The 27,290-nt window shown below is 38.9% G+C and overlaps 1 protein-coding gene across 2 annotated transcripts; it reads left to right on the top strand.

Moving 5' to 3' along the window:
* Window position 1: 1 nt before the first annotated feature.
* PNISR (PNN interacting serine and arginine rich protein) lies at window positions 2-27,290 on the top strand. 2 transcript variants are annotated; one of them, XM_042017226.1, is made up of 13 exons: window positions 12-97; window positions 6,229-6,357; window positions 12,579-12,697; window positions 13,937-14,122; window positions 15,889-16,112; window positions 17,772-17,958; window positions 18,226-18,416; window positions 19,031-19,168; window positions 20,182-20,281; window positions 20,989-21,042; window positions 22,327-22,497; window positions 23,993-25,094; window positions 25,335-27,290. In XM_042017226.1, the coding sequence occupies exons 3-13, from the start codon at window positions 12,610-12,612 to the stop codon at window positions 25,363-25,365; spliced, it is 2,472 nt and encodes an 823-aa protein (XP_041873160.1). In that variant the 5' UTR covers window positions 12-97; window positions 6,229-6,357; window positions 12,579-12,609; the 3' UTR covers window positions 25,366-27,290. The 2 variants fall into 2 exon arrangements, with proteins under 2 accessions (XP_041873159.1, XP_041873160.1); XM_042017225.1 differs by lacking the exon at window positions 6,229-6,357 and having other exon boundaries at window positions 2-97.

Here is a 27,290-nt window from a genome sequence, read left to right as displayed (position 1 = left end):
CCAGCGGGCGCCATATTGTCTTGTCCGTGAAGACGAGGAGCGATAGCCGGGGCAGCGCGGCCGCGGAGCGGCGGCACCGGCGGCGGCGGGGGAGCGCGTAAGTAGCGGGGCGGGTTGTGCTCGCCAGCGCTCCCGGGAGGCCGGCGGGTGTCGCTGACCGGCTGTTCCCCTTCGCTCCGAGCCGAGCCGGGAGGCCACCGCGCGCCGCGGCGGCGGCAGCAGCTGCTCGCCGGGCGTGAGGAACCGGTGGCACCGCCAGCGGAAACCGGCGGCCAGGACGAGAAGGGACGAGCCGAGAGCCGCTCGCCCTCCCCCGCCGCCCGTCCGGGGGGAGCGGCGCGCCGCGCATGCGCGGCGAAGGCGCGGGGGGGCTGGCAGGGACCCCCGGGACCCCCCCGTCCTGCGCCGACCCCCCCGGCGGGGTCCCCGGTGGGGACGGGCCCGGGGCCGGCACTGCGCATGTCCCGGGGCCGCCCCGCGCCGCCGCCGCTGCCCTGGCGGGGCCCGGAGAGGCCGGTGCCGAGCGCGCGACCGCGCGGGGACGGCGATTCTGGGATGCTGGGAGCGCGCAGCCGGCCCGGCCGAGGCGGGGAAGCCGCTGGCTGCTGGGCAAGCAGCGTCCGTGGATGCGCGGGGGAGAGTGGCTACTTGGTTTAGCCGGTAACCTAGTTAGGGAAGCAACATGTGCCCTGGGATTTGGTAGTTGGCTGTGTCAGCAGCCTGGCTCCTGCGGATGAAATGTATTTGTGGGATATTTGTGCTGTTTCATGGGTTTCGTGGCCGTTCCTATGAGTTCGTTCCACTGGAGGGCTCCAGAGAACTAAAATTCACAGAGCAGCATTTGTAAGATACCTGGACTAGTAGCTTGGAAAACGCAGGGTGTTTTTAAATGGAGCCTCAGACAGATGATGGGTTTGAAAGCCTTTTTGCTTTTGGCACTTATCCCTGCAGATTCTCTGTACTTCATTAGACAATCCCACAAAGTTGTTGAAGTGAACTTTAATGGGATGTGCTAGGCTTTACAGTTAAGGATGGAGCCACAAAACTGTTCAAGGGGCTGGAACCCCTCTCCGGTGAAGACAGGCAAAGAGAGTTGGGATTGTTCAGCCTGGAGAAGGCTCCAGGGAGACCTTATTGCAGTCTTTCAGTACGTAAAGGGGGCACGTAAGAAAGATGGAGGAAGACTTGTTATCAGGGCCCCGGACAAGGGATGACAGTTTTAAAATGAAATTTAGATTTAGACTGGATATAAGGAAGAAATCTCTTATGATAAGGGCAGTGAAACAGTGGAGCAGGTTTCCCAGAGAGATCGCACATGCCCATGGTTGGAAATGTCTAAGATCAGGTTGGACAGAGTATTCGGCAACATCATATCATGCAAGATGTCAGACTAGATGGTCTTTGAAGGTCTCTTCCAACCCAAACCACTGGCTGATTCTATGATGTGTTACCCCAGCTGAAATGTGCTAAGTTTCTTCTGTAACAAATTACTACGCAGAGTATTCAGCCACCTTGGTTGTTGTTCGCTTCTCTTACAGTTATACCTGTAAATGTTTTCAAGACAACAGCCTTGGAAGGTGTGAGATACAGGGAACATGGGTTGCCCTGAAAGTTTTGTTTTAAGGCAGAGTCAGCCACCTTTTGAAGAGGGGGAATGGTGGTCTTCAAAGCATAAGGCATGTGTACCAGCAGATAGTAATCTAACATAATTTTCCAAAGACAGGGTTACAAATGCCATTCCAGTCCAGCTGAACACCTGTGTTGTTGGTACGAGTAAGAAACCTCTTTTTGGAGTCTAGCTGTGCTAAAAATGGCTCTCATGGGGGTTATGGATGCTGTGGCTCCCCTGCCTGTAGAACAGAGGGGGAACTGAAAGTCTTGCCTTTGTTCGGTGACAGGTCGCTGGGATTACTGACAGACAAGCTCCTGGTTTTTAATTTGTTTGGTCCAGCAGCAAATCTTGTGCCATCTCTACTATTATGCCATTACAAGACTTTCTGTACTGTCTTTGCCCCAGATGACATACAAACTGCTCTGGTAAGAGTGCTTTCTCTGCTTTGGGCTCAGAGGTGTTGTAGGGCTTAAGAGTCCACAAATTTAGCACAGTTCCACAATTTTTCAGTGGCTAACTCACCTTATAAGCTGTAGTGGTAGAGTGGAGTCATAGCCATGTTTGATTTTTAGTTAGGTGCAGGATTATGCAAAGGTACTATGGGGACAGGAGTGTCCAATCTCACTTCTTTTCATGACTGAGGTATGTAGTGATTCTAAGTCTGCTTTTGGTGAAAACTAATATTTTGGGTAGGTGTTATTAAAGTGTTCTTACTTTCATCACTAGCTGATCCCTTATTAAGTGATAACTGTAGTTATCATTGAGGATGATATCTGCTCATGACCAGCGAGGAGTAGTTTATTTAGCTACTGGTACTATTAATTTTTTGTGCAGAGCATGTTCATTGCAGAGGAAGTTGCAGATGGACCATCCACTTCAGAAAAAAAATGCTGGGTTACAGGGGTAATTGAAAATCCTGCATCAGGACTTCCAGCATAATGATACATGAAGAAAATAATCAGACTGGCCTTTTTTTTGCCCCCCAAACCCAGTAGAGTTTTGACTTAAACTGCCTAAGTTATGATAATGTTTCTGTGGTAGTAAATGTTCTAGCAGTGATTTTGGTACTTTATGGTAATCAAATCATGTGTTTGTCCTTATGTCTTAGAAATACAAAAAATAAGTAAATGATACCTGGCTGCCAATACCTTTTTCTCTTTTAAAAAAGAGTTGTGTTCAGCTCAGTGGATATGTGGATTTAAGTTTGAAATGGCAGACCTTGGAAGCTGTACTGCTCGAGTGACTCCCTGAAGATTTCACAGTACTTTCTCTTTCTTTTTCTTTTTTTTATTTGACCTTTGTTCACACTGCTTTATCTTGTTAGCACTGTAAATATTAGTCAGACGTAGTGATGTGTGAACCAGGTTCTGGAGAACTTCATGGATACTGAGCAAGCTGTTTTCATCAGTTCTTTTTCTGGTCCTGTATTTTGGATCTTGGTTACGCATTTGGAAAGCCTCTGTTCTTCAGTCTGAGAACGGTTCTGATGTTAAAAATGGAGTGGAGCAAAGTTGACCTCCAGCATTTTAGTGATACACAACTATAAGTGAGCTGGAAGATTTGACATGTTCTTTGGCTTGACATCATGCTAACAGATCCCAGCAGGCATATAGATATAGCTTCTGGCTCTTAAGAGGAGAAAAGATGCGTAGTATCTAGGCATTAAATACCTGCAACAACTTAAGAGTGGTGCCCTAGATGATGTATAGAAGTCTTCCTCCAAGTGAAAGTGCAGTGAGTGAAACAGAGTAGCAAGCAAGACACTTACTTCAACTTTTTCTGATTTATTGCAGACTTAACTCACGCCATAAATACTTAATTTTCCAATCAGCTGAGTATAATATAGTAGTAAATGTTAATTCTCCCAAGTCAAATGGAAGCTGGTATGTTTTTGTCTGAGTGATGATATGCATTTGTTTTGAGTGCATGTGTCTGCAGACCCTCTGTCGTAACTTGCAGGGTTCATTGCTATGTGGATGCATAGGATACAGTGCTTTTCCAGATTCCCAGATATTTTTAACTGCAGAAGTGTTCTGACTTACCTGGGTCTCCTATGCCAAGACCACCAGCTGATGATAATTCTTGTGACACCCTTTATGCATTAAATTTTCTTCTTGGTGGGGGGGCTCCTTTGGGTATGCAAAGCTGTTTTTCTTGTGCAGTTCTCTTCAATTGTACAAATTCTTACAGAAGAGTATCCTTTATTCCAGTGACACAGTCATGGAAGAAGTGCTCAGTTTACATCTCCTTCCAGTTTGGAGTACTTTGATATAGACATCTTTGGAGTTTGTACAATGTGTGTCCATTATTGTCTTTGGATTACAGCTTGGTTAGATAGTGATAATACCATGGATGAGCTGCTCTTTCTAATTACTTGGGAGAACTATGTGAACTCTTGGTGTTGTACCCCTAGAGTATTTATCCACTAGTCCTTCCAACCTCGTTGGTGATCTCTTTCCTATCATGACCCTGTTGAAGCAATAGCATAATGGGGGGAAACAACTCTCCAGCAGCACTTGTTCAGCTTGAACTCTTGGTGGTACTGGCCTAATTCCTGTCTTTCTGGTAACTGCTTTGATCCTGGCATGGTGAATGTAGGATTAGATTTATCCTGCTTGCAACTGAACAGTTAGACAAAATTCATCATGGAAACTCATCATAAGCTTTCAGTCACTGTGCTGAAACTTCACAGGGTCAATACCAGCTACCTTGAAGGAAAGATAAAAACCTTACATTAGAACAAGGCACCCACATGAAAGGTCAAGAAATCAGGCTCTTGGTTTCAAGGAGCTCTGCTTCTGAAACATCTCCATTTTCCTTTGGGTTCACCTTCAGAGCTTAAGTCTGTATGAGATAAAGAAACTCTGCCCACAGAGTGTGTGATGCTTTTGAGATCCTTCTCAAGATGTGACTTGGATAACTTCTGTAGCCCAGGTTCTACAAAGAGTGTCAGAGATTAATGTGCCTTTGCTGCTTGTATTGTCTTAAGCTCACACCAGAAGATTACCTGGCTAATGACACTGAATGTTTAATAATAATGTGTTTCAAAACCAGTAATTGCAGTTTGTTACAAACCAGGACTCCTACCTCTTGGGGTCTTTCCCTTCAACTATGTAGACCTAAATATAGTCCAAAAGTCATGGCTGGACTGTCAGGTTATCTTGGAGGATGTGGAACATCTGTCTAGCTTTTTTTTTTTTTTTGGTTGGTTTTGGTTTTGACCTAGATATCTGACCTGTGAATGGAGTACGAAAGAGTGCCAAAGACTCTTTGTATAGGGATTCTCCAAGTATGCATGGTGGCCTGCTCTTCCTTGTTTATTTAGGTAATGGATATTTCTTTGCTAAATGCAATGCCTGTTTGGAATGCCTGCAAGACAAGATTTTTAGTCACCAGAAAAACTTCTGCAGCAGTGTGTTAAGAGTTCAGTTTGCAAGTAAAACTTGTCAGGCCATCTTGTGTCATATATTGACCTGCTGTTCAGGAATGATGAGTAGAATGATCAGAAAGGTGATGCAACAGCCTCCCCTCAGCATGAAAGCTGTTGATTATTGGCTGCGGGTTCTGTAGGTTCCAGAATCATTAGTCTGTCTGTCTACAAGGTTGAATAAATCAGACCGCCAGATTGTGCCCTGAGGATCAGGTCGAATGATATTGATGTCTGACATAGGAGTTCCTCACCTTGATCTCTTCAGCTCATGACGCAGCAGAAGGTGTGTGCCACTCTCCTTCTAGTGACAGCTTTATTCCTAGGCTGTCTCCTGATTTCTTGGAGTTGAGATAGTCTAGCTTCTAACAAATATTTGATTTTGTATTCCAAACAATGCTTTTTTTCCTCATTGCTAAGATATTTCACTTTCATTAATTTCCAGGCAAGCCATTCAGAATCTCTGTATCTGCTGCAGAAGCTGTTGAACTGTAAGGTGTTCTGCATAGTTAGGATGTTGTATAACATTCATACTGGGAAGAAGCAGATTGTCAGAGTGATGGGAGTTACTTATAAGGAGCAAGAAAGAGTGCACAAGATGCACTCATCTGGACAGCTTGGTATGGTTAGTTATCTTCTTGATGCTTTCCTGGAGCTGAGCTAACTTTCTAAGTCTGTGCTTCTTGTCTTGGACTAGCTGCATGAATTGGAACAATTCAGTTATTCCATTAACTGTATTAAATTTTATTTAGGGACAGATCTTTCTTATCTTTCTTATCTTTCCAGGGGAAATTTCTTGGTATTTTTCAGTTCTGCTGCAGCCAATGTCATAAGGCATTTAAGGAAGGTATTATCTCCAGGATGACAAGCAGGCTTTGTCTTTTGACATTCCCAGGACTGAGCCTTGCTCCTTAAGACTGTTCCTTTCCATTGTTGAGAGGTCAGAGCGCAGTTAGCTCTGCCACAAGTGCTGTTGAACTGATAGCACATTTTATGAGTTTACACTATGAAACTGCTGAGGTAGAGTTGTCCAGGGAACCTGAATGAGCCTGTTAGTGCTCAAGTTCTGTTGGTGGCCTTGTCTAAAAGATGGCCACATCTTTGACATCAGTGGGCACTGAGCTACACGGGACTTCACTAAGCACTGTGCCATTGGCAAATTCTCAGGAAACCATGCTCTCCTTGACAGGGTACATTCCTGTTGGTATGGAAATATGTAATTTGCTGCAAGATAACTGTGTTTTGTGGGAAGTGCTTGGGGGAGTCTCCCAGAGTGAAAGGTGAGCTTGTGAATTACCACTCAAGATTCTGTTTACTGGTAAGTACCTTGTGATTGTGTGCTCTTCAGTGTGTGGTGTGTCTGGACACATCATACAACTGTGTTGGAAAATAACTTATTATGCAAACAAATAGGTTGAAGGAGTTGCCTTTTTTTCCTAAAAGAACAGGTTAACATTGAGGTGTAATTTGTAGTTGAGATGCATGTTACAATCAAGGAGAGGAGTTGAAAGGTGCCTTTAAAAATATCTGTTCTTTCTATGTCTTTACCCAAAGAAAAGTTAGTTTAAATATTGTAGTAGAGAGTTTGACACCACATTTAAATGTTTGAGTGCTGTTGGCTCTCAGAGGTTGGTAGAGATCAAGGTAAGTCCTATCTGTGTTACTGTCTCAGCTTTTATCATCAGCAGGGGCACCCTCACTAGCAGTCCTCTCAAGGGTGGCACATTTTCATACCAGTAATTTGCTTTAATAAAACTTCAGCAGATCCTGGTCCAGCCTTTGAGTACAAATTTAATTTAAAAATAAAAAACCCCAACATGTGAAAGAACATATTTGAGAACATGTTTGCTCTTAAGAACTCCAGCAAAATTTTGAGATATTATATGAATTTTTCCTAATCTGTTAAGTACATGTAACTGGAATGAAATGTGAATTGATGGGGTGTTTTGCTCATGTGATTGTGCTTCTGTATAAAACAAAAAGAATCCTGAATTGGCTTCTGTTTCTTCATTGGTAAACAGATTTTTAATAGATTCAGGTTCCTGTTCTGTGATCTGACATCAGGGAACAGCTCTTGAAGCACCAATAAATGTTCTTTTGTTTATTTGTGTGTGTGTTAGAGAGAGAGAGGGAAAGAAAAAAGGCTATGTCCAATTGAATTGGAGGGTAGAACAGCTAAGTAAAGGAACCTTAACGCATCATCATAAAGGAGGGGTAGTAACTGCATTTTCCTTTGTAAGTAGGTGCCTACAAAATGGATCCATTCTTTGAACCTGTTGCTTTCAAACCTCTTGTATGCACTAGTGATGTCAGAATGGGTGTGTCTTAATGACTGCTCAGCTGAGGTACCCTTCTGTTAGTGTCTTCTAATGTTTGAATTGAGTAAATTTTAGCCAGTATTCATCTCCCTTCGCCCCCCGCCCCCCAACTTCAGTAGAAAATAAAGCTTGTTTCAGTGCGATTTGGATGCTCTGCTGTGTATTTGGCCTTGTGTCACTATTGGGAAATAGAGCTGTCCATTGTGTTAGGTGAAGCCTGTTCTTTCAGGTGATGCTGATTTGGGAACTTTGTAAGAAATAAAAACTTGTTTATAGTTCATGTGGCAGCATCCTAAGTTAGTTTTGTCAATGCAGATTTTATTTAGGTGGGAGAGCACTTTGAGTCTCTTTTCTCCATTATTAATTACTACTTGTGTCTCAGGAAAATAATGGTTGTTTCTTTTCACATACATCAGTACAAAAGGTTCCAGCTGCTTTAAGCCTTTAAGTTACTGATTTGCTGGGTGAGAGGCATTGTTTGTTGGGTTTGTTTCCTCCTCTCCTGCCTTGGTACTGGAGGTGAATCCCTTGCAGTAATTTTAAAATTACTGAGTACAGGCTACATTTTCTCTGCTGTGTTTTGTGAGTTCTTTTTGAAGTAATTTGTGCCCTTTCCATTTATGGTACTGAGTTTCAAAAGTGTTGCATTGGTAACTCTCACATTTGGTTTGTTCATTATTGTATGACTTGACTTGGTCTGTTTTTATTTTTGACATCTTTAAAATATCATCACTAGGAAGGAAACTCAGTGATGTCTGACAGGACAATACTGAGATTCTGTTGAAAAGTCCTTGCGTACTCAGTAGAGTTTTACAAGCAGAATACAAAGTTACATTCCCTTTATATAGAGAAGAGTAACATCGAATAGCCTAAGTGTTTGTTTTAGTTACCTTTTAGAGCAAGGCAACTGAAAATGAAGAACTAAAACCAGGGGGTTTTTGCCTCTGGCACTTAACAGCAGATGAAACCATTAGACACTGTAGTGCTTAGCAAAATAGTTTTTCAAGTCAATGAACCATCTTTGAATGCCAGTAGCCTCCCTGTAGTAAATGAAAAAAAAAATTATCAAGTACCTTTTTTGTGTTTACCTTGTACCAGTTGGTGAAAACTTGGAGAAAATGCAGGAAAATAAGTGGAGAACTAAAAAGCAGGGGAGTCTGTTTCCCTGAAAATGACAGTGTCCTTCTGTTCCAGGTCACCATATAGAGAGGGGCCCTAGAACCAACCTCTTCTGGTCAATGGCTCTGAGCCACACATTTAGTCTTCAATACTAAAACACATCATCTAGTCTTCAATACTAAAATTTTGGAATACACATGATCTTCTCTTTTAGCCTGTATATGTTAAGGTTGGTTTTATAAACATTTTAAGTTGCAAATTTTATTCCTTCCATATCCAATTCCTGTTTTTGTAAAACAAACATTGCTCAATAAGGAAGATGAATTGAAATAAACGAAAAATAGTTTTGGACAGTTTTCACATTATATTTGAAAAAGGGCTTTTGCATGTACAGTTGCATTAAAAAGTGATGTCATTGCTTAAGTGTTTGTGTAGTACATATTTCTGATTAGTAAAGAATTTTTTTACACTGAATTTGGTAATAAATCTGTGTACTTGGAAACCAGCATATTTTATGGTTGCCAACCTATGAAAATCAACATTTCTTCAGGAAAACAGTAGAAGTACAACTGCAATACAGAATTAAAAGCTTTCAAATACAGTTCACAAACTAAAATTATCTGTTTCAAATAGCAGTGACTTGAAATTAGTTTGCTCTGAATGGCATAAGTTGAATTAATCAAATGTTAAAGTTCTTCAGGGTTTTATGCTGTTGTTGCTGTCTTGTCAAACTGTTGTGTATCAATATAGAAACCATTTCCATGCCTTGACCTATTGCTTTGCACTTCCCCACCTGATTTCTCTCCCCAGAATAGCAGTAATAAGGTGAAATAATCTCTCTAGGGCAAGTTGAAGTCCGGGCCATATTATGTTGCAGAGCAGTGGAGAAGCAGCTATGTATGCTAACAGCTAAAACCCAACTGTGCATTTTATTCTGGCCCTGCAGCCAGCTGGCACTGAGTGAAAGCCTCTGACCTTCCAAACCAGAATGGACATGTCCTAACTGCATGTTGGGTCCCAGGTCCATGCTGACACCTGACATGTGCTTGGAAGCAGCCCAGAGAGTGCAAGGTGGCCTGGGTCAGTGCTGTTCTCTGATGGGGAGACTGTTGGGGTCGTTCAGCACCACTTTCTGTAGGAGTGTGGACTTGGCCTTGGTGTCCCGGGGCATAATAACTTGCTGACAGAGCAGCCAGGAGATGAATGAATGCTGCTGCTGACTGAGGTCACTGCCTGTCTGCTCTATCCCTTGGTCACCATTTCAGATGCCAGTTGGTACAGGCTGCAATGTAATCTATCTTTCCCACAAGATTGATTTGAATACCTTGTAAAATAATAAGGGAGCTGTTGACTTGAGGGCAGGTTATACTGAGATGTGGAGACATTTGTTGCCTTAGACTGTATTAATGATCTAAACAAATGCTTCAGTTTGTCCATAGTGAGGATCAAGGCCTGAGAGTAAAGAAAAAAAAAAAAGACCAGAATACTAAGTGTCCATTTCAATTGAGAAATAGATAAATAATTGTGTTAGCTGGAGCATGTTTAAAAAATCTGGAATACTGAAAAATTTAGGACAGAGATAGAGCCAGTCCAGTACAAATAAATCTCATCTAATCCTATCACATAAAAGCTGTGTGTAGGAGGTCCCAATTTAGTTGAATTTGTAGAATGGTCTTAATATTCTTGCACTTTGATAAGAGAAATTGATGTTTAACTGTGTAAATTTTTTTTTTTTGCATTTGGTTATATGCAAACCTGTCTTATAAATTATTAGTGAAAAAATTTAAGCCTTTTGCTGAGTGTATTTTAGTGTAATTCCACAAACCTTTTGCAATGTACTATGTATTGAGGTAAAAAAGTGCTACCAGAATTAGTGAAATCCATGTTTATTATTGCTAGTGGGATTTAACAGCTAGAAACAAAGGGAGCGGCACGATGAGGCTGTGCAGTGCAGTAGTAGTCTTGAACCCCAATTCGTACAACTTTGAAAGTGTAAACAAGTTTATTTTGACAGTTGAAAGAATTTTTATTCTGGATAGAAAGATGAACTGAGGAAAGGAAGAAATATTTAATTACCTTTTTCTTACTTTAGGGGGCAAATAGTATTTGCAGTTACTTCCTCATACCTAGTGTATGAAATATGTATATATGAATACCTGGAGAACTAGTTTAAGAGGTCAGCTAAAATGTTGCATTAAGTGCATTAGTAGCCACCCTTACACTCAACTGGTGTAAAAAAGTTAATTTCCTAGGTACAAATAAAATTGTGGAAAAAAAGGGACAAAAGAAAGGGCAGGGTCTTCACTTATTAAAGGTTTGAATATAATAAAAGCATTCATGAAATGGGAAAAAGCCTCCATACTTAGTTTGGCAAGAAAAGATAGTGAAATTAATAAAGTATTAGGTAGGTTTTGCCCAATACTTCCCCTGTTGCCAAAGTTGATCTGGTCTTGTTTAAAGCCCCCCCCCCAAAAGGCATTTGCAACTGAATGTTTCAGAGCCACACATGTAATTTTTCTACAGTGTTGACAGTAAATGGTCTCAGAACAAAGGTGATCTACAGTTTTTCAGATAAAAGATTTAATTTGACAGAAGTATGCAAAATACAAACTTGCATTCATCTCCCTGTGGCCCGGTGCCCCCTGATGTTGTGTGCAGCTCTTTGTGTGGTGCACTTTTGTAGAGTGATGCTCTCTTCATATGCAGTCATGCAGTTCCTTGTGCAAGCAGGCAAGCACAAGATGCCTTTCCAAGCAGGTTCCACTCCAGTCGCTTTGTCCATGTGCTAAGAGCGGGCTGTTTGTGGGGTGTGTGTGTCCCACTCCCTTGGAGCCACTGGCGTTGTTCCTGGCTGGCCACCCAAGTGGCACTGGCTGCTTTGAGCTGGTTTGCTCTGAAGCAGAGGCTCTATTCATCTATTCTCTATTGCACTTGGCTGTGAGCCACAACTGGGTCCTGTGTGCTGCTCCTGTGACCTCAGGGAATGAATTTTTCTCTTTCTTTTAAGTTTGGAGTGTTCGAAACAATCTACATGCTTGATGTTTTAATAGCGCGAGCTTAAGGATTGTATTTTAAATTCCACGATGATATATTCATTGAGTGGAAAGCCTGTTGAGAAGTTCTTAACAGATTGGGTAGGACGGAGGGGGTCACATTCAGTGCATTCCTACCCATACTGGTTTTTGGGAACAGCTTCTGGAGTGAGGTATTCCCAGAACTGTGCCTAGTTTATATCTTCAGAGAAACTGTTCAGAGCAGTGCAGGTGGCTGCTCTCAGATCTTCCATGTGTGGCAGGTTAGGTGTGTGCCGGAGGTACAAATGACGGGAAGGAGCTGGTGTGCCATTACGGGCACACCTGCCTGTTCTGCTGTGCCTCAGCAAATTCATGTCGAGCTGCCCCTGGAGCTTTACTTGAAGCAGGCTGTGGAGCTCTGCTGCCTGCTGTCTGGACCTAGGGCTGCTGCTGCCTGCTCAGTGAGGATATATACAGCACGGCAAAAATAATTTCTCATGATTTTAAGGGACAATGTGGTAATTGTGTGGTCATTTATTTTTCTTTCTCAGAGTTGAAGGAATATATTATTTAGAAATTAAGATGAGTTTGTACAATGCCTAAAATGCATGTGGGCACTGTCTTGTACCTGTGCAGTTCTCCTGTGCAATCATAAACAATGTGTTTTACCATTTGGTGACTTTTGTCTTGCTTAACAGCCTTGCATGACACTTGTTTAGAGAAATACACATCTTTTCCCTAAGAAGCAGGCAAAGATACCAATCATGCCTTTTATATTTTGACTTGCTTTAAATTGCATTTATTGCCAGATGAGATCTTGTCTTACCAACTTGTCATATCTCTCCTTGAACATCATTTTGTAGATAATTTCTTTGTGAAAATACAGAGAAAGCATACTAGACTCCTGAAATCTTACAGTAATATTTGAGATATTACTCTGAAGGATGAACCATTTCCTCCAGCTTAAAATATTAAGCCAGCATTGCTTCAGCTTGCTTTGCAAGGCTTAACTATATCTGCAGTTATGTAAGTTTCAGTTATGTGATATTTCATGGGCATCTATTTAAACATACAACTATTATTTTTAGTTGAAATATAGACTATATAAAGACTTAAAAGATGTGGGATCAAGGTGGACAACCTTGGCAGCAATGGCCTTTGAACCAACAGCAGTGGATGCAGTCATTTCAGCACCAGCAAGATCCAAGTAAGTATATAGAAAGCTTTGTGGATTAATTCTTTTAATATGTTGTCATTTGAATTTTTCAATCTTTGTAACAGAGTATGACTCATAGTTGCCTTTTGTAGCTGCTCTCAAGATAATGCATTTATGATGCTTTTCTGAACTAGAAAAAAGAGAAAACATAGAAAACACATATTGATTGCAAATGTTTTCGCATAGTTAATATATAATGTGCAAAAACAGGCAAGAAACCTGAGTTATCCTAGACAAATTACCAACATTTTACCAGTCATATAGATCAACATTTAGACCTCATGTACCAGATATGTATCCCTGTCAGTTCTTTAGCCAAGCTGAATCCTTTGTTTGAGAGAATCTGCTTTTTTATTCGATACCTGTTTGGCAGAAGTACTAATGCAGCTATATATACAGAAAAAAACCTCACTGGAAGACTAATACGATTCTTGATTTAGGTTACAGCAGTGATAATTATGATCTCTTGTTTGGATTTTTTTTTCCCCCCACCAAAACCACCAAATGCTTTAAACAGTAGAACGTAATATACCTTAAATTGAGAATGGGGTGACAACAAATCAAAATATCAAGAGAAATAGAGAAATGGATGAAAATACAGGTGTGTATTTAATACTAAGGCAAAGTGATCAGGCACATGGGTTTTACTGTCACTTTAATTTCTGTTAAATTCACTGGAGAGTTTTCCTGACTTGATAATAAGCAGAAGACATACTAGTGTTCTTACCTGAGAGTGCAGTTTATTTATTTACTGGTAGGAATGGCAGTAAAGAAAAAAATGGGAGAGAGAACTGAAACATAATATATGGCAATGGTTATACGAAGAGTGTACATTGAAAAATAATTTTCTAACTACGTCTCTTTCTTGCTCTCAAATCTTCATGAAGTTATAATTTAAGGATATGTATATTAATTTCTGATGTCAAAATTAGCTCACTTATGAAAAAAGTGCATTTCTACCACCCACTGAGTGCTAATGCAAATGTAAAATAATCTGCCTTATGACATTTTGAACATATGCAGAGCAACTGTACTTCAGCAAGTCTGTACACTGACATTTGCTTGATTTCTTTTACTGTACACTGTGAGTAAGTTTTAATGGTGCTTACAGTACTTGCTGAAGGTAAACGTTGCCCGTTTATCTTGAGCAATAGGACATGTAATTGAGAAACAGTGTTAAACTTCACACATGTGAGTTCTAACCTTTTTAACTTCCTCTGTTTATTTTAGGCCAGATTGACTGGGCTGCATTAGCTCAAGCATGGATTGCTCAGCGAGAAGCCTCAGGGCAGCAGAATGTAGTGGAACAACAAGGAATGATGCCAAACGGACAGGATATTTCAGGAATAGAGTCTGGTCCAAACAACCATAATAATTTTCAGGGGGATCCCAATTTCAACAGAATGTGGCAGCCAGGTTTGTTTCCCTTCCGGTTCATTCCCGTTTTTCATGTTTCTTCATTTTATTCGTGTCAGACATTTTTTGGTGTGAACATGCCCTGTCCCTCAGGCTTCAAAATACAAAACTACCAGTTGACTTATTAATCACACCTGCCCCTCAGAGAGCTACTGTTGCCTCTCCTGTAGTGTAATATGTGCTTCTGGCATGATCTTGACATGTAGAATGAGTTCACAATATAACTGGTAGATGATGGCTTTAGGTGTCTTAAAATCTTTAAAAAGGGAGATCAGCAAAATTCTGTGTGAAAAATATGTTTTTATTACGTTTCATATACTTAGGATTTACCCTTTTTAGCTTAGGTATCTGATTGTCAGCATTTTTCAATTATTGCAGGTTAAAGTTGGTTGGACGCTTCTGTTAGTATCAATTATTTTCAGTTCCTCAAAACTTCAGTTTTTTCCAAAAATTAATTTTCTTTTTAAAACTTCTTAAGATACTATTGGTAATAAGAATGGGATAGAAATTGGTAATTTTCTGCCAAGAATTTTTCTGAAGTTGTTTTCTTAAAGCTGGGTTATGACACTACACTATAATGCAATTTGAAGTGTATGAACAGGATAGTTATGTGCGTGTGTTCAGTTGTTTTGGGGAAAACTGCACTTCATGCTTGATTCTGTTAATGGTTGAAAGAATAATACTCCCAGTTTTCATTGTCACTATCCAAATTTATTGAAATGTAACCTTTAATATAAGTAGGCTTAATATGTTATTGGCAGTTCTTATATGCACATAATAAAAGGGAGGTAGCCATCAGGTTTCACCTACCTGTGCTGGGCTACGAGTTATTGTAGGCACATGTAAGAATTTTTAACTTTTCTATGTGGCAGAGTGTATTCTAGCTGTATTTCTGTACAGTACGTAGAAATTTTCACAGAAATAGAAAAACTGTGATAACACTTTTTAGTTGCTACAGTAATGGATCCAATTATGATGCAGATGGGAAGGACAGTAAAAATTAGAAAAATGTACTAAAGGACTGGATGGAAGGTGGGAATTAACCTGAGAGGCTAGATACTAATTCTGTTACTGGTGAAAGTTATAGCGCAGCTCTGTCATGGTCTGTAAGTATCTGTATAGTGCACATAAATTTTGTCTTTTTAAGGAATCATTCAAAAATTATGGCCACATGAGCTATTAATTCATTCCTTAGACCCTTTTCACTCTGTTAGCCAATTGTAACGTATGTTTGAGGGCTTATGACTACAGCTTATTCTAGGACCTCTGCTAGATATTGGACAATCCAAGAAATCATCCATTATCAAGACACAGGACTTTGGAGCACAGGTTTCAGTGGTTGTGCTTGCTTGCAAAACCATTTTCTCATCATAAGAGGTATTTCAAGTCCTTGCTTTCAAATTTGAAGTAGAGAAGTAGGAGCAGTTTTTTTAACAGTTTAAACAATTTAAACAAGTCCTGTGGTGAACTCACTATCACTAGAAATTTATAAAAACAAGTTTACAGGGTGTCTGTGCCTGTCCAGTTCTGTATGGACTAAAACATACTACATGTTTTAGTTCAGCTATAGCCATTTGTATTTCCTTCATTTAGTTAAAGAAATTATTGAGACAGTATAATAGAGTCTGTAGATTGATGATTCTTCATTACTTTATCATCCGTGATGCTTTGAGGAACCTTGTGATAAATACAAGAACACTGAGCGATTGATGACTCATACAAATTATACTAACTTGGTATTGACCTGTATTCTAAATCCTAAACAGAATGGGGAATGCCTCACCAACCCCCTCACCCACCTCCAGATCAGCAGTGGATGACTCCAACCCCAGGTCAAATGGAAATTGTTCCTCCGTCTGAAGACAGCAACAGTCAGGACAGTGGGGAATTTACTCCCGACAACAGGCATATATTTAACCAGAACAATCACAACTTTGGGGGACCTCCCGATAACTTTGCAATGGGGCCAGTGAACCAGTTTGACTATCAGGTGAAACATATTTGTTGCTTTAATATTGTAGACGCGCAGAGTCCCTTCCATGGATGTGTTCCTCTAATATCATCTAGCGGCGACTTTCATTCTTCAGTTCTACAAACATCTACAGAATCTGTTATCTGCTAAGACACATTTTTACCAAACACTTTACAGAAGAGACTTTAGAGTTCTCTGTTACGTTCAGAGGCCAAAGGGTTTTATTTTTCTCCAGTAGTAATGAGAAATGGCTGTTGTCTGCAGTATTAAAATGAATCACTGTGTTCCAGTATATAAATTAACATTATGTAGCTTTGTGTTTAAAAAAAAAAAAAAAAAGAGGAGAAGGAAAAAAAATAAAGTTCAGAAAGATATGCTTAAATATGCTAGATACTGTACCACAGGAAACAGTCCTGTATTTGCAGACAGATAGACTGGATGATCCATTGATCTTTTCCATATCTATCTACTGTGATTCTTTGAATAAACAATGGTATTTCTAAAAATAAAATCCATATCCACTTTTTTCTTCATTCTGGCATATAAGTTGTATAGCATAATAAACATGTAGCTGGTTTTATAATAATAGCAGGATGCATTGCACAGATTTTTAAACACAAATAATTTTTTTATCTTCCCTCTATTTTCAATATTTTTCTTTCAAAACTCCTGATATAAATGACAGACTAGCTGTTTAAAAACCTACCTCCTGTTCATAAACAAATACAAGGGAAGATGGGCAGAAAGGGGGTTTTTTTTAATCTTCTCGTTTATTTTTCCTGTTACAATTCTCTTGTTCAGCAGTCTTGTTAAATAGGCAACCATTAATTTTCCAATACATGAGTTAATTATAATTTTCTTTGTTTATGTCATGGGAAAAACTCTTAAAATTAGCTTCTCTAAATACTACAGAAAACTTGTTTTGCAGTGAATGAAAGAGATGCTTAACCTGAAATTGTAATGGAGAGTGCTTCACTACTAGCGAGTTAAATACTCACTAGAATATTTGATGCTATACCGTTTTTCCTAAACACTCTCTTCTTAAATTGTTTCATTAGGCTTTTCTGGGCAGTAAATATTAAAACAAAAAATTCTGCATGTATGCCTCAAGACCTACGACATTTGGATTGTATACAGCTTGCCCAAAACCCAGGATCTGTACTAAAATTTCATATTTATGTATTTAATATTTTAATCAGCCATATTAATAAGATCTGTGAAGGATTACTAGAAAGTGCACAGTGCAAAATTCTTATGTAATAAAAGGCTGAACTTTAAATTCTTGTTCTCATGCTGTAGTTAAAAGACTGCTAACATAGCTAGACTTTTAAATCTTAATTTTGTATACTCTTGATTTAACTGCATGCTCTGGTGCTAAGCTGGCACGGAACTGATGGAGATAGATGGTGATTATAGGGCTTAGTATTTAGCACAATATGAAAGGAGATTGGTTGAAGCCCTTTCAGGTTTGTTAAGTATACCTGCTTAAATCTAAGTTTAGTCATTAAATATTTAAAGGAAACTTGTTTCTTGGGGACCACAGTAAGAGAGATTGAGAGATTTCAATAGCATAGAAATCGTGGATTCCTACTTGCATGGATTTTTGTAGACCAACTTGCTCACATGCTGCATTTAGTGTTACCATGTGAAGAAAAATAAACTGCATTACTCTTTCAGCATGGGGCTGCTTTTGGTCCACCTCAAGGTGGATTTCACCCACCTTATTGGCAGCCAGGACCACCAGGGCCACCAGGTCCTCCAGCACCTCCTGCACCTACTCAAAATCGAAGGGAAAGACCCTCATTCAGAGATCGACAGCGTTCACCTATTGCGATGCCTGTGAAGCAGGAGCCTCCACAGATTGGTACATGTTAACCACTCCTTAATGAAAAAGTCTAAAAGCTGTGTTTTATAAAGAATTGCAAAATTTGATGACCTTTGTCTTTTTAATAAAAGTAAAAGACCAGGGAAAGAAAAAGCCATTATAAATGTTTTTTTCCCCACAATCAGATGTGGGACTTGTTTTGATGGGGGTGGGGGGTTTGCTTCTTTGTTTTGGGGGATTTTTTTTGTTCCTTTTTTGGGGGGAAGGTTTTTTCATCTTGCAAAACTGTAAACCTTGCTTATGTAGATGCTGTGAAGCGTAGAACTCTGCCTGCCTGGATTCGTGAGGGCCTGGAAAAGATGGAAAGAGAAAAACAGAAAAAATTGGAAAAAGAGAGAATGGAGCAGCAGCGTTCACAGATGTCTAAAAAAGAGAAAAAGGGAAGTGAGGATGCTGAAGAAGGGGATGGTCCACGATTACCTCAGAAAAGTAAATTTGTAAGTAGAAGGGTTTGTTTTTTGCTCAGGTTTGTATTTCCTGAAAGATCACCTTTTTAGTCTCTTTAAAGAAGAGACTGTGTTTGTGGTTACCTCATTGGTTTTGTTGCTTAAAGTAAGGTTAAGCTGCTGCTCTGTTGATAATTACTTGATGTTTTGAAGTTTTTAATGGCTAAGAGGTAGAAGTATATAATTTGGCCTGTAGTAGCAAAGAAACAAGGATGAAATTGGACTTTTTTTTTCCTTTTTTTTTTTCCCTTCCTTTTGGAACGTACAGATCCTTTGAAAGAATTCTAAATCAGCAGCTGAAAAAATTCATATACCTGTATTTGCTAAACTGAGCCAATTTAGGAAGCCTTGCATTGCCTTCACTTCCACAGTTATCTTGTTTGTAGTTCAAAGTACATGTTTGGCAGGGAACTGACAACTAAGTATTTTCTTAGCTTGTGTGGGTAGAGGTACCCGCATATTTTTTAGGAAGGGAGAAAATAAATGGTTTTATGATAACTGAAATACAGATTTCAGTACAAAGTAAATGAAATTGACTATTACAAATAGAGACTAAGGAGCTTGATATTAAGTTTTTCCTGAAATGTATGATGCTGTTCTTGTAGGACAGTGATGAGGAAGATGAAGATGCTGAAAACACAGAGGCTGTAAGTGTTGGGAAAATCAGCAGGAGTCCATCCCCAGCTCCTCAAGAGGAGCAAAGTGAACCAGAAATGACAGAAGAAGAAAAGGAGTATCAAATGGTATTAATACTGGTGTTCTCAATAAGTATTTCTGTTTAATTGCTCATATTTTTCAGGCATATCAAAGTAAATCACTTTTTCTATGCCTGATACTGTCATTGGGGTACAGTATGCATTGTACACTAAAGCTGGGTTATATTTGCATGTCTCTTCATCATGCAGTCTTTCTCATGGAAACAAGGATATCGGTTATATAACTCATATTTAGCACAATAGTGAAAGAATGTAATGACTGTAATCTTCGCATTGATCTTTATTAATTCTATGGTTTTGCTTCACTTACCAAATTTCTGAAAACTTTTAGTAATTAAATGCACCTATCTCAAATCTATGCTTCAACCTCAGTTCCTGTGAAAGGGAATTCAAGAAAGGTATTCTTGCAAGGAAGTGCTACAAACTTAAATCCTAGATCAGCAGCAGTTTCACTGTGTCTGCACAACCTTCGTACTTTGAAATGACAGTTGCATGCAAATTGTACAACCGAATCCTTGTTAATTAAGATCCTGAATTCTACTAAGTTTGATGAATGTATTTTTGTAGAGCATGTGGCTAGACATAAACAACTTGGAGAACTAGCTACCATAATTTCAATTTTTGTAGAAAATATGTAGTAATAAAATGCTATATAAGTAACCTCTGATCTTTACAGTCAGAAATGTGCTCTTTATTTTTTGGAAGAATAATTGGAATCAGTCTAAGTACGTTTCTGATTTACATACTCATTTGTTATATCATCTTAGACGTTAGGATCAGTGCCCTGGATAGCTGTGTACAATACAGGCGGATACAATTCACAGTCAAAATACAAACTTTAAGGTTGTGGAATCAGGTGACATTTAAACAGCTTCAATCTTTGGTTTTCTAGTTATGTCTTTTGAAAGAGGTCATTAAATAAAATATGCAGGAGACCACTTCCATAGTCATTAAAAGAAGTGAAGCTGTATGGATATAATTTGAATGCAGCATTTATTCAAGGTATTTTGGCCTTTAATTGTATATGCAATTTTCTTCAGATGATGCTGACAAAAATGCTGCTGACAGAGATTCTCTTAGATGTCACAAATGAAGAAATCTATTATGTGGCCAAAGATGTTCACCGTAAAGCAACTAAAGGTATGCTGGGTTTGGGGGATTTTTTTTTTTTTAGTTTCTTCTGCGAAAATTCTGTATTTGCATGTCTTTAGAACATTTAACCCCCATAGTTCTCCCTCAAGAACAATTCCAGTATAATGCATCCAACTTGGTAGAGTTCAAATCCAGTAATCATGTACTGTCGTCCTGTGCAGTGTATTGTGAGTTACTTGAGTTACTCCATTTTTTTTCATACAATTCATTTCAGTTAAAACGGTACCTGTGTGTTAATGGCTCTTGAGTTGTAGCTGTTCCTTACTACTATCATCTTTATCTCAAAGCTGTTCAGAAGTGAAAAGAGATGAACTTTGAGTCCTCAGTTAGTAATTAATTTGCTTTCACTATTAACATGTATTGTACTTACAGAACAGATTATTTTAACATAACACAGTTAATCTAAGTATGTAACTACTGAAGTTGAAAATTATGTGCAGATGCTGTAACTTGAAAAGTGATTTATGAGTATCTATTTGGTTTTTTTCTGTTCACTGTTGATTGCAGTTAAATTCTAAATCTTCATGGTCAAAAAATCTAGAAGTGGTTTTAAATGGATGATGCGTTTTTAATGTTTCTTCTCTCCCTCCAAAGAACAGCAATAGTAGTAGATTTAACAATACCATAGACTCATGACTATGAAATCGTGGCTATTTGTGTTAACATGTTGTTCCTGTTGTTGATGTGATACAAAGCTCCTGCAAAACAGCTGGCACAGTCCAGTGCACTGGCTTCCCTCACTGGACTCGGTAAGTATGTTCCTTATTTTTGAGAGGGCTTAAAGGGGGAGTTACACTTTTGCCTTGCATTTCTAGAAATTGCATTTTGAAACTAGATTTTAATTGCCTGGGAGTATGGGTCACTTTCTGCTAACTTTATCATTATCAGCACCTTTGTTTGTTCCACAGGTGATCCTACTGATATATAGTGGGATAGTTGCTGGAGTAAAGGACTAGGCAGTGATTTAGTGTATGAGAATCTTGCCCTAATTTTGAAAATCCGGAAAAATTTTAGATAAATTTACTTTTCAAAGTATGATAGTTTCAGAAGCACACTGCAGTCTTCAAAGAAAGGAATACTATTTCATACTTTTCTTCTATTTTGATCCAAGCAAACCAGAGGGGAAAGTTGATAGAAGACTAATGTGAAAGTCTATAAATAAAAATATTGTAATCTTTGCAATTACTATTTTCTTGAAAAGCTACATAAACACAAAGGCTCCCATATCATATACTACCAGAAACAACACAGAAAAGAGAGATTGAAATTCCAGCTTGAGACACAACTGCAAGAGATTTCTCCCAACATGACTTTTATCATCTAAAATGTACTACAGCAGTGTCAGTGATCAGTTATATGTTCATTACATGGAATATTGATGAATTAGATTGAATATTATCATCACAAGTATTCATGTTTCAAAACTAACTCAGTAAAGATCCTAAGGACCTCAGACTGAAAGAAATCCATGTCAGATGTTTAAATTGACTTTATCCTTTTCAGTCCAGTAGTTACTAATATCTCTGGGGGAGAAGAAAGTCTGTTTCTCTTCCATCTCCATACCTGTCAAAGTGCAGTGTTTTCTAAATCATATGGAAAAATTGATAAGGCATTCAGAATTTCTGTAGCCTTGGACTACGGAGGCAGCTGAAGTCATTTCAGGGGTGTCTTCTGGGAAAGATCCCAGGCATTTTCTGTCCGGTTGCTGATACAGAGGCAGGCACTGTTACAGTCTCCACAGGGAGCTCTTTTGCCTTTCCATACAATGGGAAAAAAGTACCATGGTCACAGTGGTTGCTTGCTGAAAATAGACAAGCTGTTCCAGAAGGAGTAGAACCAGACAGTGAGCATCAATGCAGATACGAGGGCCTTGAACACACTGGCAAACAACACTGGCACTTACCAGAATAAAGTGACTTCTTCAGAGACGAGGAAGTGAAGGAAGGGCAATGTTACTCTCCTCTTTGCCTCACAGAAGTATTAAGAACAAAGCTTAATCTTTCCTCGTGATAGACTGGACTTTATGCACGCAGGTGGACTGGGTGGTTATGGATCAGGAGACAGTGAAGATGAGAGAAGTGACAGAGGCTCTGAAACATCTGATACTGATGATGAGGAATTACGACACAGAATAAGGCAAAAACAGGAAGCGTTTTGGAGAAAAGAGAGAGAACAGCAACTACTACTAGAAAAACAGCTAGAAGGTAAATCTTACAATGTCTTTTACTGTGCCACTGTATATGGAGTTTACTACTTACTGTATGTAAATTGATGGCAAAGAAACACATTTTAAGCCAAAAATACAAAACGAAATATATAAATAATGTATTTTTAATTAAAATTTAAAAAAAACCCCAAAACCCTGTGATTTACTTCTGCTTCTCTGTAGGTAAGGTTTTCCTTTTGTACAAATAATGTAGGTCAAAAGGGTAGCACAGTCGGCTCCCAGTGCTGAAGAATTGTCTAGAGATGGATGCAATGTTAAGAAGTCATGAACCAAGTTCACAGGCTGGAGGAGAAAGTGCTATTGCAATAGAACTTAAAATTGATGGTTTCCTCCACCTGAAAATAAGACATATGGAGCCCTTAATAAAAGGCTGGACTAGCGAAACTTCTGGTTTTCTTAATATTCCTATCTCTCTCTGAGTGTTTTAAGATGTATGCATAAAAGGATAGCCATATGGAGAGTGACTGAGTGGTGGCCTGTGACCTCTGTCTTCCTAGTGCAGGAAGCCAGATGTCAGTGTGGAGATATCTTCATGGGATTATTTGCAGAAATACAAATCTAGAGTGTAAAGCAGCTGATTCTATACATCCAAAATACCAAAGAATGCTAATGCAGAGTTTCATTTGTAGCAGTGTTTTGGAAAGGCAGAAGATTTCTAATGGACAATACAGCATCTTCTAACATACACTGGCTTCTGCCTGTATTGCCTAATAACTCAGGGACCAGCTGGAATTGTTTTCTGGATTAAATTTGACCATCAGCTGCCATTTGGAGCACTCTGGGTTTCTGGAAGCAGTTTTATTCCCTAAATTAATTCAGGAAATGATGGCCCACATCAAAAGGCCATTTTTAGGCAAAAAATGTTGTATGTCAGTTATTTTTTCTAGATTCAATTTAAAATGGGGAGATAAAGTTGGCAGTGATGCAAAGGATCCTAGGTTGAATAGAAATAATTTTTATTTTGGAAACCTCTGAGGGTCTCACTATGTGAGAAATACAACTTCTTCAGACCAGTCAGTAATCCTCAAACCCAGATGAATGGGGCTCAAAGAAAGGCAGGAAACATCAGTACCACTAGAGGAGTGTTGTAGGAAGGACAAGGGGAGAAGCAGATGTGCAGAAAGGCTGCAAAAGGAAAAGGTCTTATGTGTAGATCAGTTTGGGAGTTCTGGTGTTTCAGGATATTTGTTTGATAACTTAATCTTAAACCACTGAAACATGAAATAGCATCAAGGACTTCTAAAAACGACTGGGCTCTACACTTTCTCTAAGCAGGAGGTCAACTTTTCTAGAATTACAAGAAAAAAAAAAAAGAGTGGCTTGGCAAGTAGTTGGTATGGTGGCAGTGTTTTAATTATAAGTATTATGAGAGGTGCTTGGAAACTTGGTTTCATCAATGTAACAGTGTGGAAATTACTGACATACTGCTCCAAATTAATTGCATCTTTTCTTCTGTGTACTTCCTTTTTCAGAAGAAAAGCTACAAAATGAAAAAGTTTCAAAAGAGATGAATGAATTTATCATCAAAGAACAAAATAGTAACTTAGCATCACAGGAGGCAAAAGAAATTGAAGCAGATATGGTTCATGAAAAGAAAAGATCTCCAAATGCAATCGCACCTGACACAGAACTCAAGAAAGAGGGTAAAGAGAGGACAGGAAGGAGTGGGTCAAGAAGCTCTAGCAGTGGTAGCAGCAGCAGCAATAGCAGGAGCAGCAGCAGTAGCAGCACAGTATCCAGTTCATCCTATAGCACTAGCTCAGGTAGTAGTCGCAGCTCTTCACGTTCTTCCTCTCCCAAAAGGAAGAAGAGACACAGTCGCAGTAGGACACCGTCACATAAAGTTAGGCGCAGTAGAAGCAGGAGTTACTCCCACAGAAACAGGAGAGAGAGGAGTCGGAGCAGGGAGAAAATAAGGGAAAGGAGAAGATCTAGTAGAAATCACAGTGCTGAAAGAGGGGAGAGGCGGAGAAATCGGAGTCCTTCGAGAGAGAGAAGTTGGGATAGACGTAGAAGCGGCAGCCGCTCAAGAGACCGGCGAGCCAACCGTGCGAGCCGCAGCAGGAGCAGGGACAGACGTAAAGCCGAAGATCAGCGTAGAAGCCCTACTGGAAATAGGCACAAGCATAAAAGTGAGGGCAAAGATCATGAAAGGAAGAAGGAGCAGGGTGGAGGTGTAGACAAAGACAAAAAGAAGAACAGAGAAAGGGAGAGAGATCAGGAAAAGAGAAAAGATAAGCCCAAAAAAGAGGAAAAAGAAAGTAAGGCTGGCAATCATGACGACAGTAGATTAAAGAGAAAAAGAGACAGTGAAAGAACTTTTTCTTGCAGTGATTCAATATGTGTGAAAATAATAAGACAGGATTCCAGACAAGAAAGCAAAAAAATTACTACCAAAGATAGCAAAAAACGATCAGGCTCTGAATCTAGTGCAAGGAGTAGTTCTGAATCACCAGGAAGCAGTAAAGAAAAGAAGGCTAAGAAATCGAAGCATATTCGGTCATGCTCCATGGAGAAATCTCAAAGGTCTGGTAAGAAGGCAAGCCGCAAACACAAGTCTAAGTCACGATCAAGGTAGTATACTTTTTAAGTATTTTGTCTGACTTTTAAAAAGTTTTTTTATATTCGTCTTCATGTGTACGGCATATGAACTTTTTAAATAAAGTATGGTATTTATTAAACTTTTTGTCTTAGGCAAAAGTAACTTTGGAAAATCTTTTAAAACTATTAATTACTAAGCCTAAAGTGTGTGTGGGTTTGGGGGTCTTTTATTTTTTCCAATTAACTTTCTCCCCGTTTTCCTTTATTTTTCAGATCAACAACTCCTCTTCGTCGTAAACGCTGAGGAATTTATGGCACCAGTGCTATGACGTTTAAAAATTCCATGAGTTATAAAAGGCTTGTCTCATTATAGAGGCACATTGTGGCTATGTAGGTGAAACCAGAATCCTTTTTTTATCTGTAAATAGGTGTATTTTTTCCAAATGCTGCTCAGAATTAAATACCTAATAGGATTTCTTTGTATTACATTTTTTCAAGAACGGTAGTGCTTATTAAGACTATAAAACAGGCCATTCTCTTTCAGCTGTAATGTTCTTAAAATTACTATTGAATGTACTGTGATGTCAATAAAGCTCTTTAGTTCATTTTTTGTTTAAAATTCTTGCACCTGAATTTTGTGTTAAATGGTAGAAAGTACTTAAAAAGAAAAAGGCAGCTTTTTTGGTATAACAAATTTTTAAAGTACTTGAAAAAGATTTAACGTGAAACACTTGTAATCCATGGACATGATGAGATTACTTTATTGGGGGTGTGGAAGAACAGAGAAAGGACATCTTAGTTTTCTTTAGATATGTGTAATAGATTTTTAGTAACTTTTTTTTTTTGGTCTAGCTGGTACTATATGCTGTGCGTGTAAAATATGGGTCACTGTAATACAAGCTATACTTAAACAGACTGAACCCCATTAGGAATATGTGCGATTAACTGATCTCCTGTGGCAGTGTTAAGCTCTGGAACTATATTCCTCACCCAGTTTTCAGAGAGATCTTTGGATGTTCAGGGATATTACACACATCTCAGAATTTTAGATGTTTTTATGGAATATGTTTATAAATGTCACTCAGTACACATTGGAAAACTGACAATAGGCTAACTTTACATTTTGGCACATGCATCAAATGCATAGTGAATATTAAAGCTGGTTCTTAGTGTTACAAGAATTGTGACTCCTGTAGAGCTAATACATTGATGTATTAGCAATGATGTCACTAAATTTTTGATCTTAATATTACCATGCAGTGAAAGAGGTCACTGATTACCTACTTAAAGAAACTGACTATTGCTGTTAGAAACAAGAGTGTGAAATAATAGAAGTTAAAAAACAAACCAACAATACCCAACTCTAGGCCAGTGACTGTTACAGAAGAACGTGAATTCAGGGAGAGATCTGTGCCTAAAACGTCTGGTGTGACAGCAGTTGTGAAAAAGAAAAGGCTTAACATCAAAGTAAGTTCTCTTTGATTGGCTGTATCTTCTAAGAAAAAATTATACTAGTTCAGGCAACTTGCAAAGCATGTCTTCATGAACAGATTAATTAATCCATTTAACTAAGTCAGAACTCAGCTCTGCAGCTTTTTTCAACGGTAATTTTTTCATAAAAAAGATGCAGAAATCAACTGCTTCTGTACAAAGAAACACGTTTTAACTATGTGTTTAATAAGCAAGCTAATGGCTAGTGAATACATGCATGTTTATCAAAATACTGTTACAGATAAATAATCAGTTATAACACCCCCCCTTAATTATATCCTTTCACATAGAGTAAGCAGTCATATTTATTAGCAAAATAAGGCATAATTTACAACACATGACTTTTACTTGCAGTGGTAGGCATATAAATAATGATGTATTGATCCAATCTCACTACACTCTTGACTCTGGGTAAGAGTGAGGAATTTTTGAAAAGTAGGTATCATAACAGTTCAGATGTCCTAGACGGATGTCTTGAGAAAGCAGAAAGAAACTAGAAATAAGCTTAAGAAAAGCTGTTGAGGAATACAGTTTCCAGGATGCATTGAATTTGATTTTCAGTTCAGATTTTATATTCTCTGTCTTAATAATAAAAAAGATTATGTATGAAAAGCTTTATATACTCTTCCAACAACTGAAATTCTGTCACTTCCTGTAAATATGAAAATTATTTTTTTGACACAAATGCACTTATGGGTAGTGACTGTATGCCAATAAAAAGAGCATACGATCTCTGTA

The sequence above is a fragment of the Corvus kubaryi genome, unplaced genomic scaffold (assembly GCF_017639235.1).
Source record: "Corvus kubaryi isolate FWS band 111438036 unplaced genomic scaffold, C.kubaryi_AGA036_p1.0 split3-73, whole genome shotgun sequence".
NCBI classification, from domain to species: domain Eukaryota; kingdom Metazoa; phylum Chordata; class Aves; order Passeriformes; family Corvidae; genus Corvus; species Corvus kubaryi.
Note: the sequence above shows the minus strand (reverse complement) of the source record. Positions and strands in the feature narration are given on the sequence as shown.

Coding starts and splice junctions, on each gene's coding strand:
- PNISR (XM_042017225.1), top strand. CDS start 12,610: ATGTGGGATCAAGGTGGACAACCTTGGCAGCAATGGCCTTTGAACCAA. Junction 20,282..20,988: donor TCACCGTAAAGCAACTAAAG/GTATGCTGGGTT, acceptor TGTGATACAAAG/CTCCTGCAAAACAGCTGGCA. Junction 21,043..22,326: donor GGCTTCCCTCACTGGACTCG/GTAAGTATGTTC, acceptor TTATGCACGCAG/GTGGACTGGGTGGTTATGGA.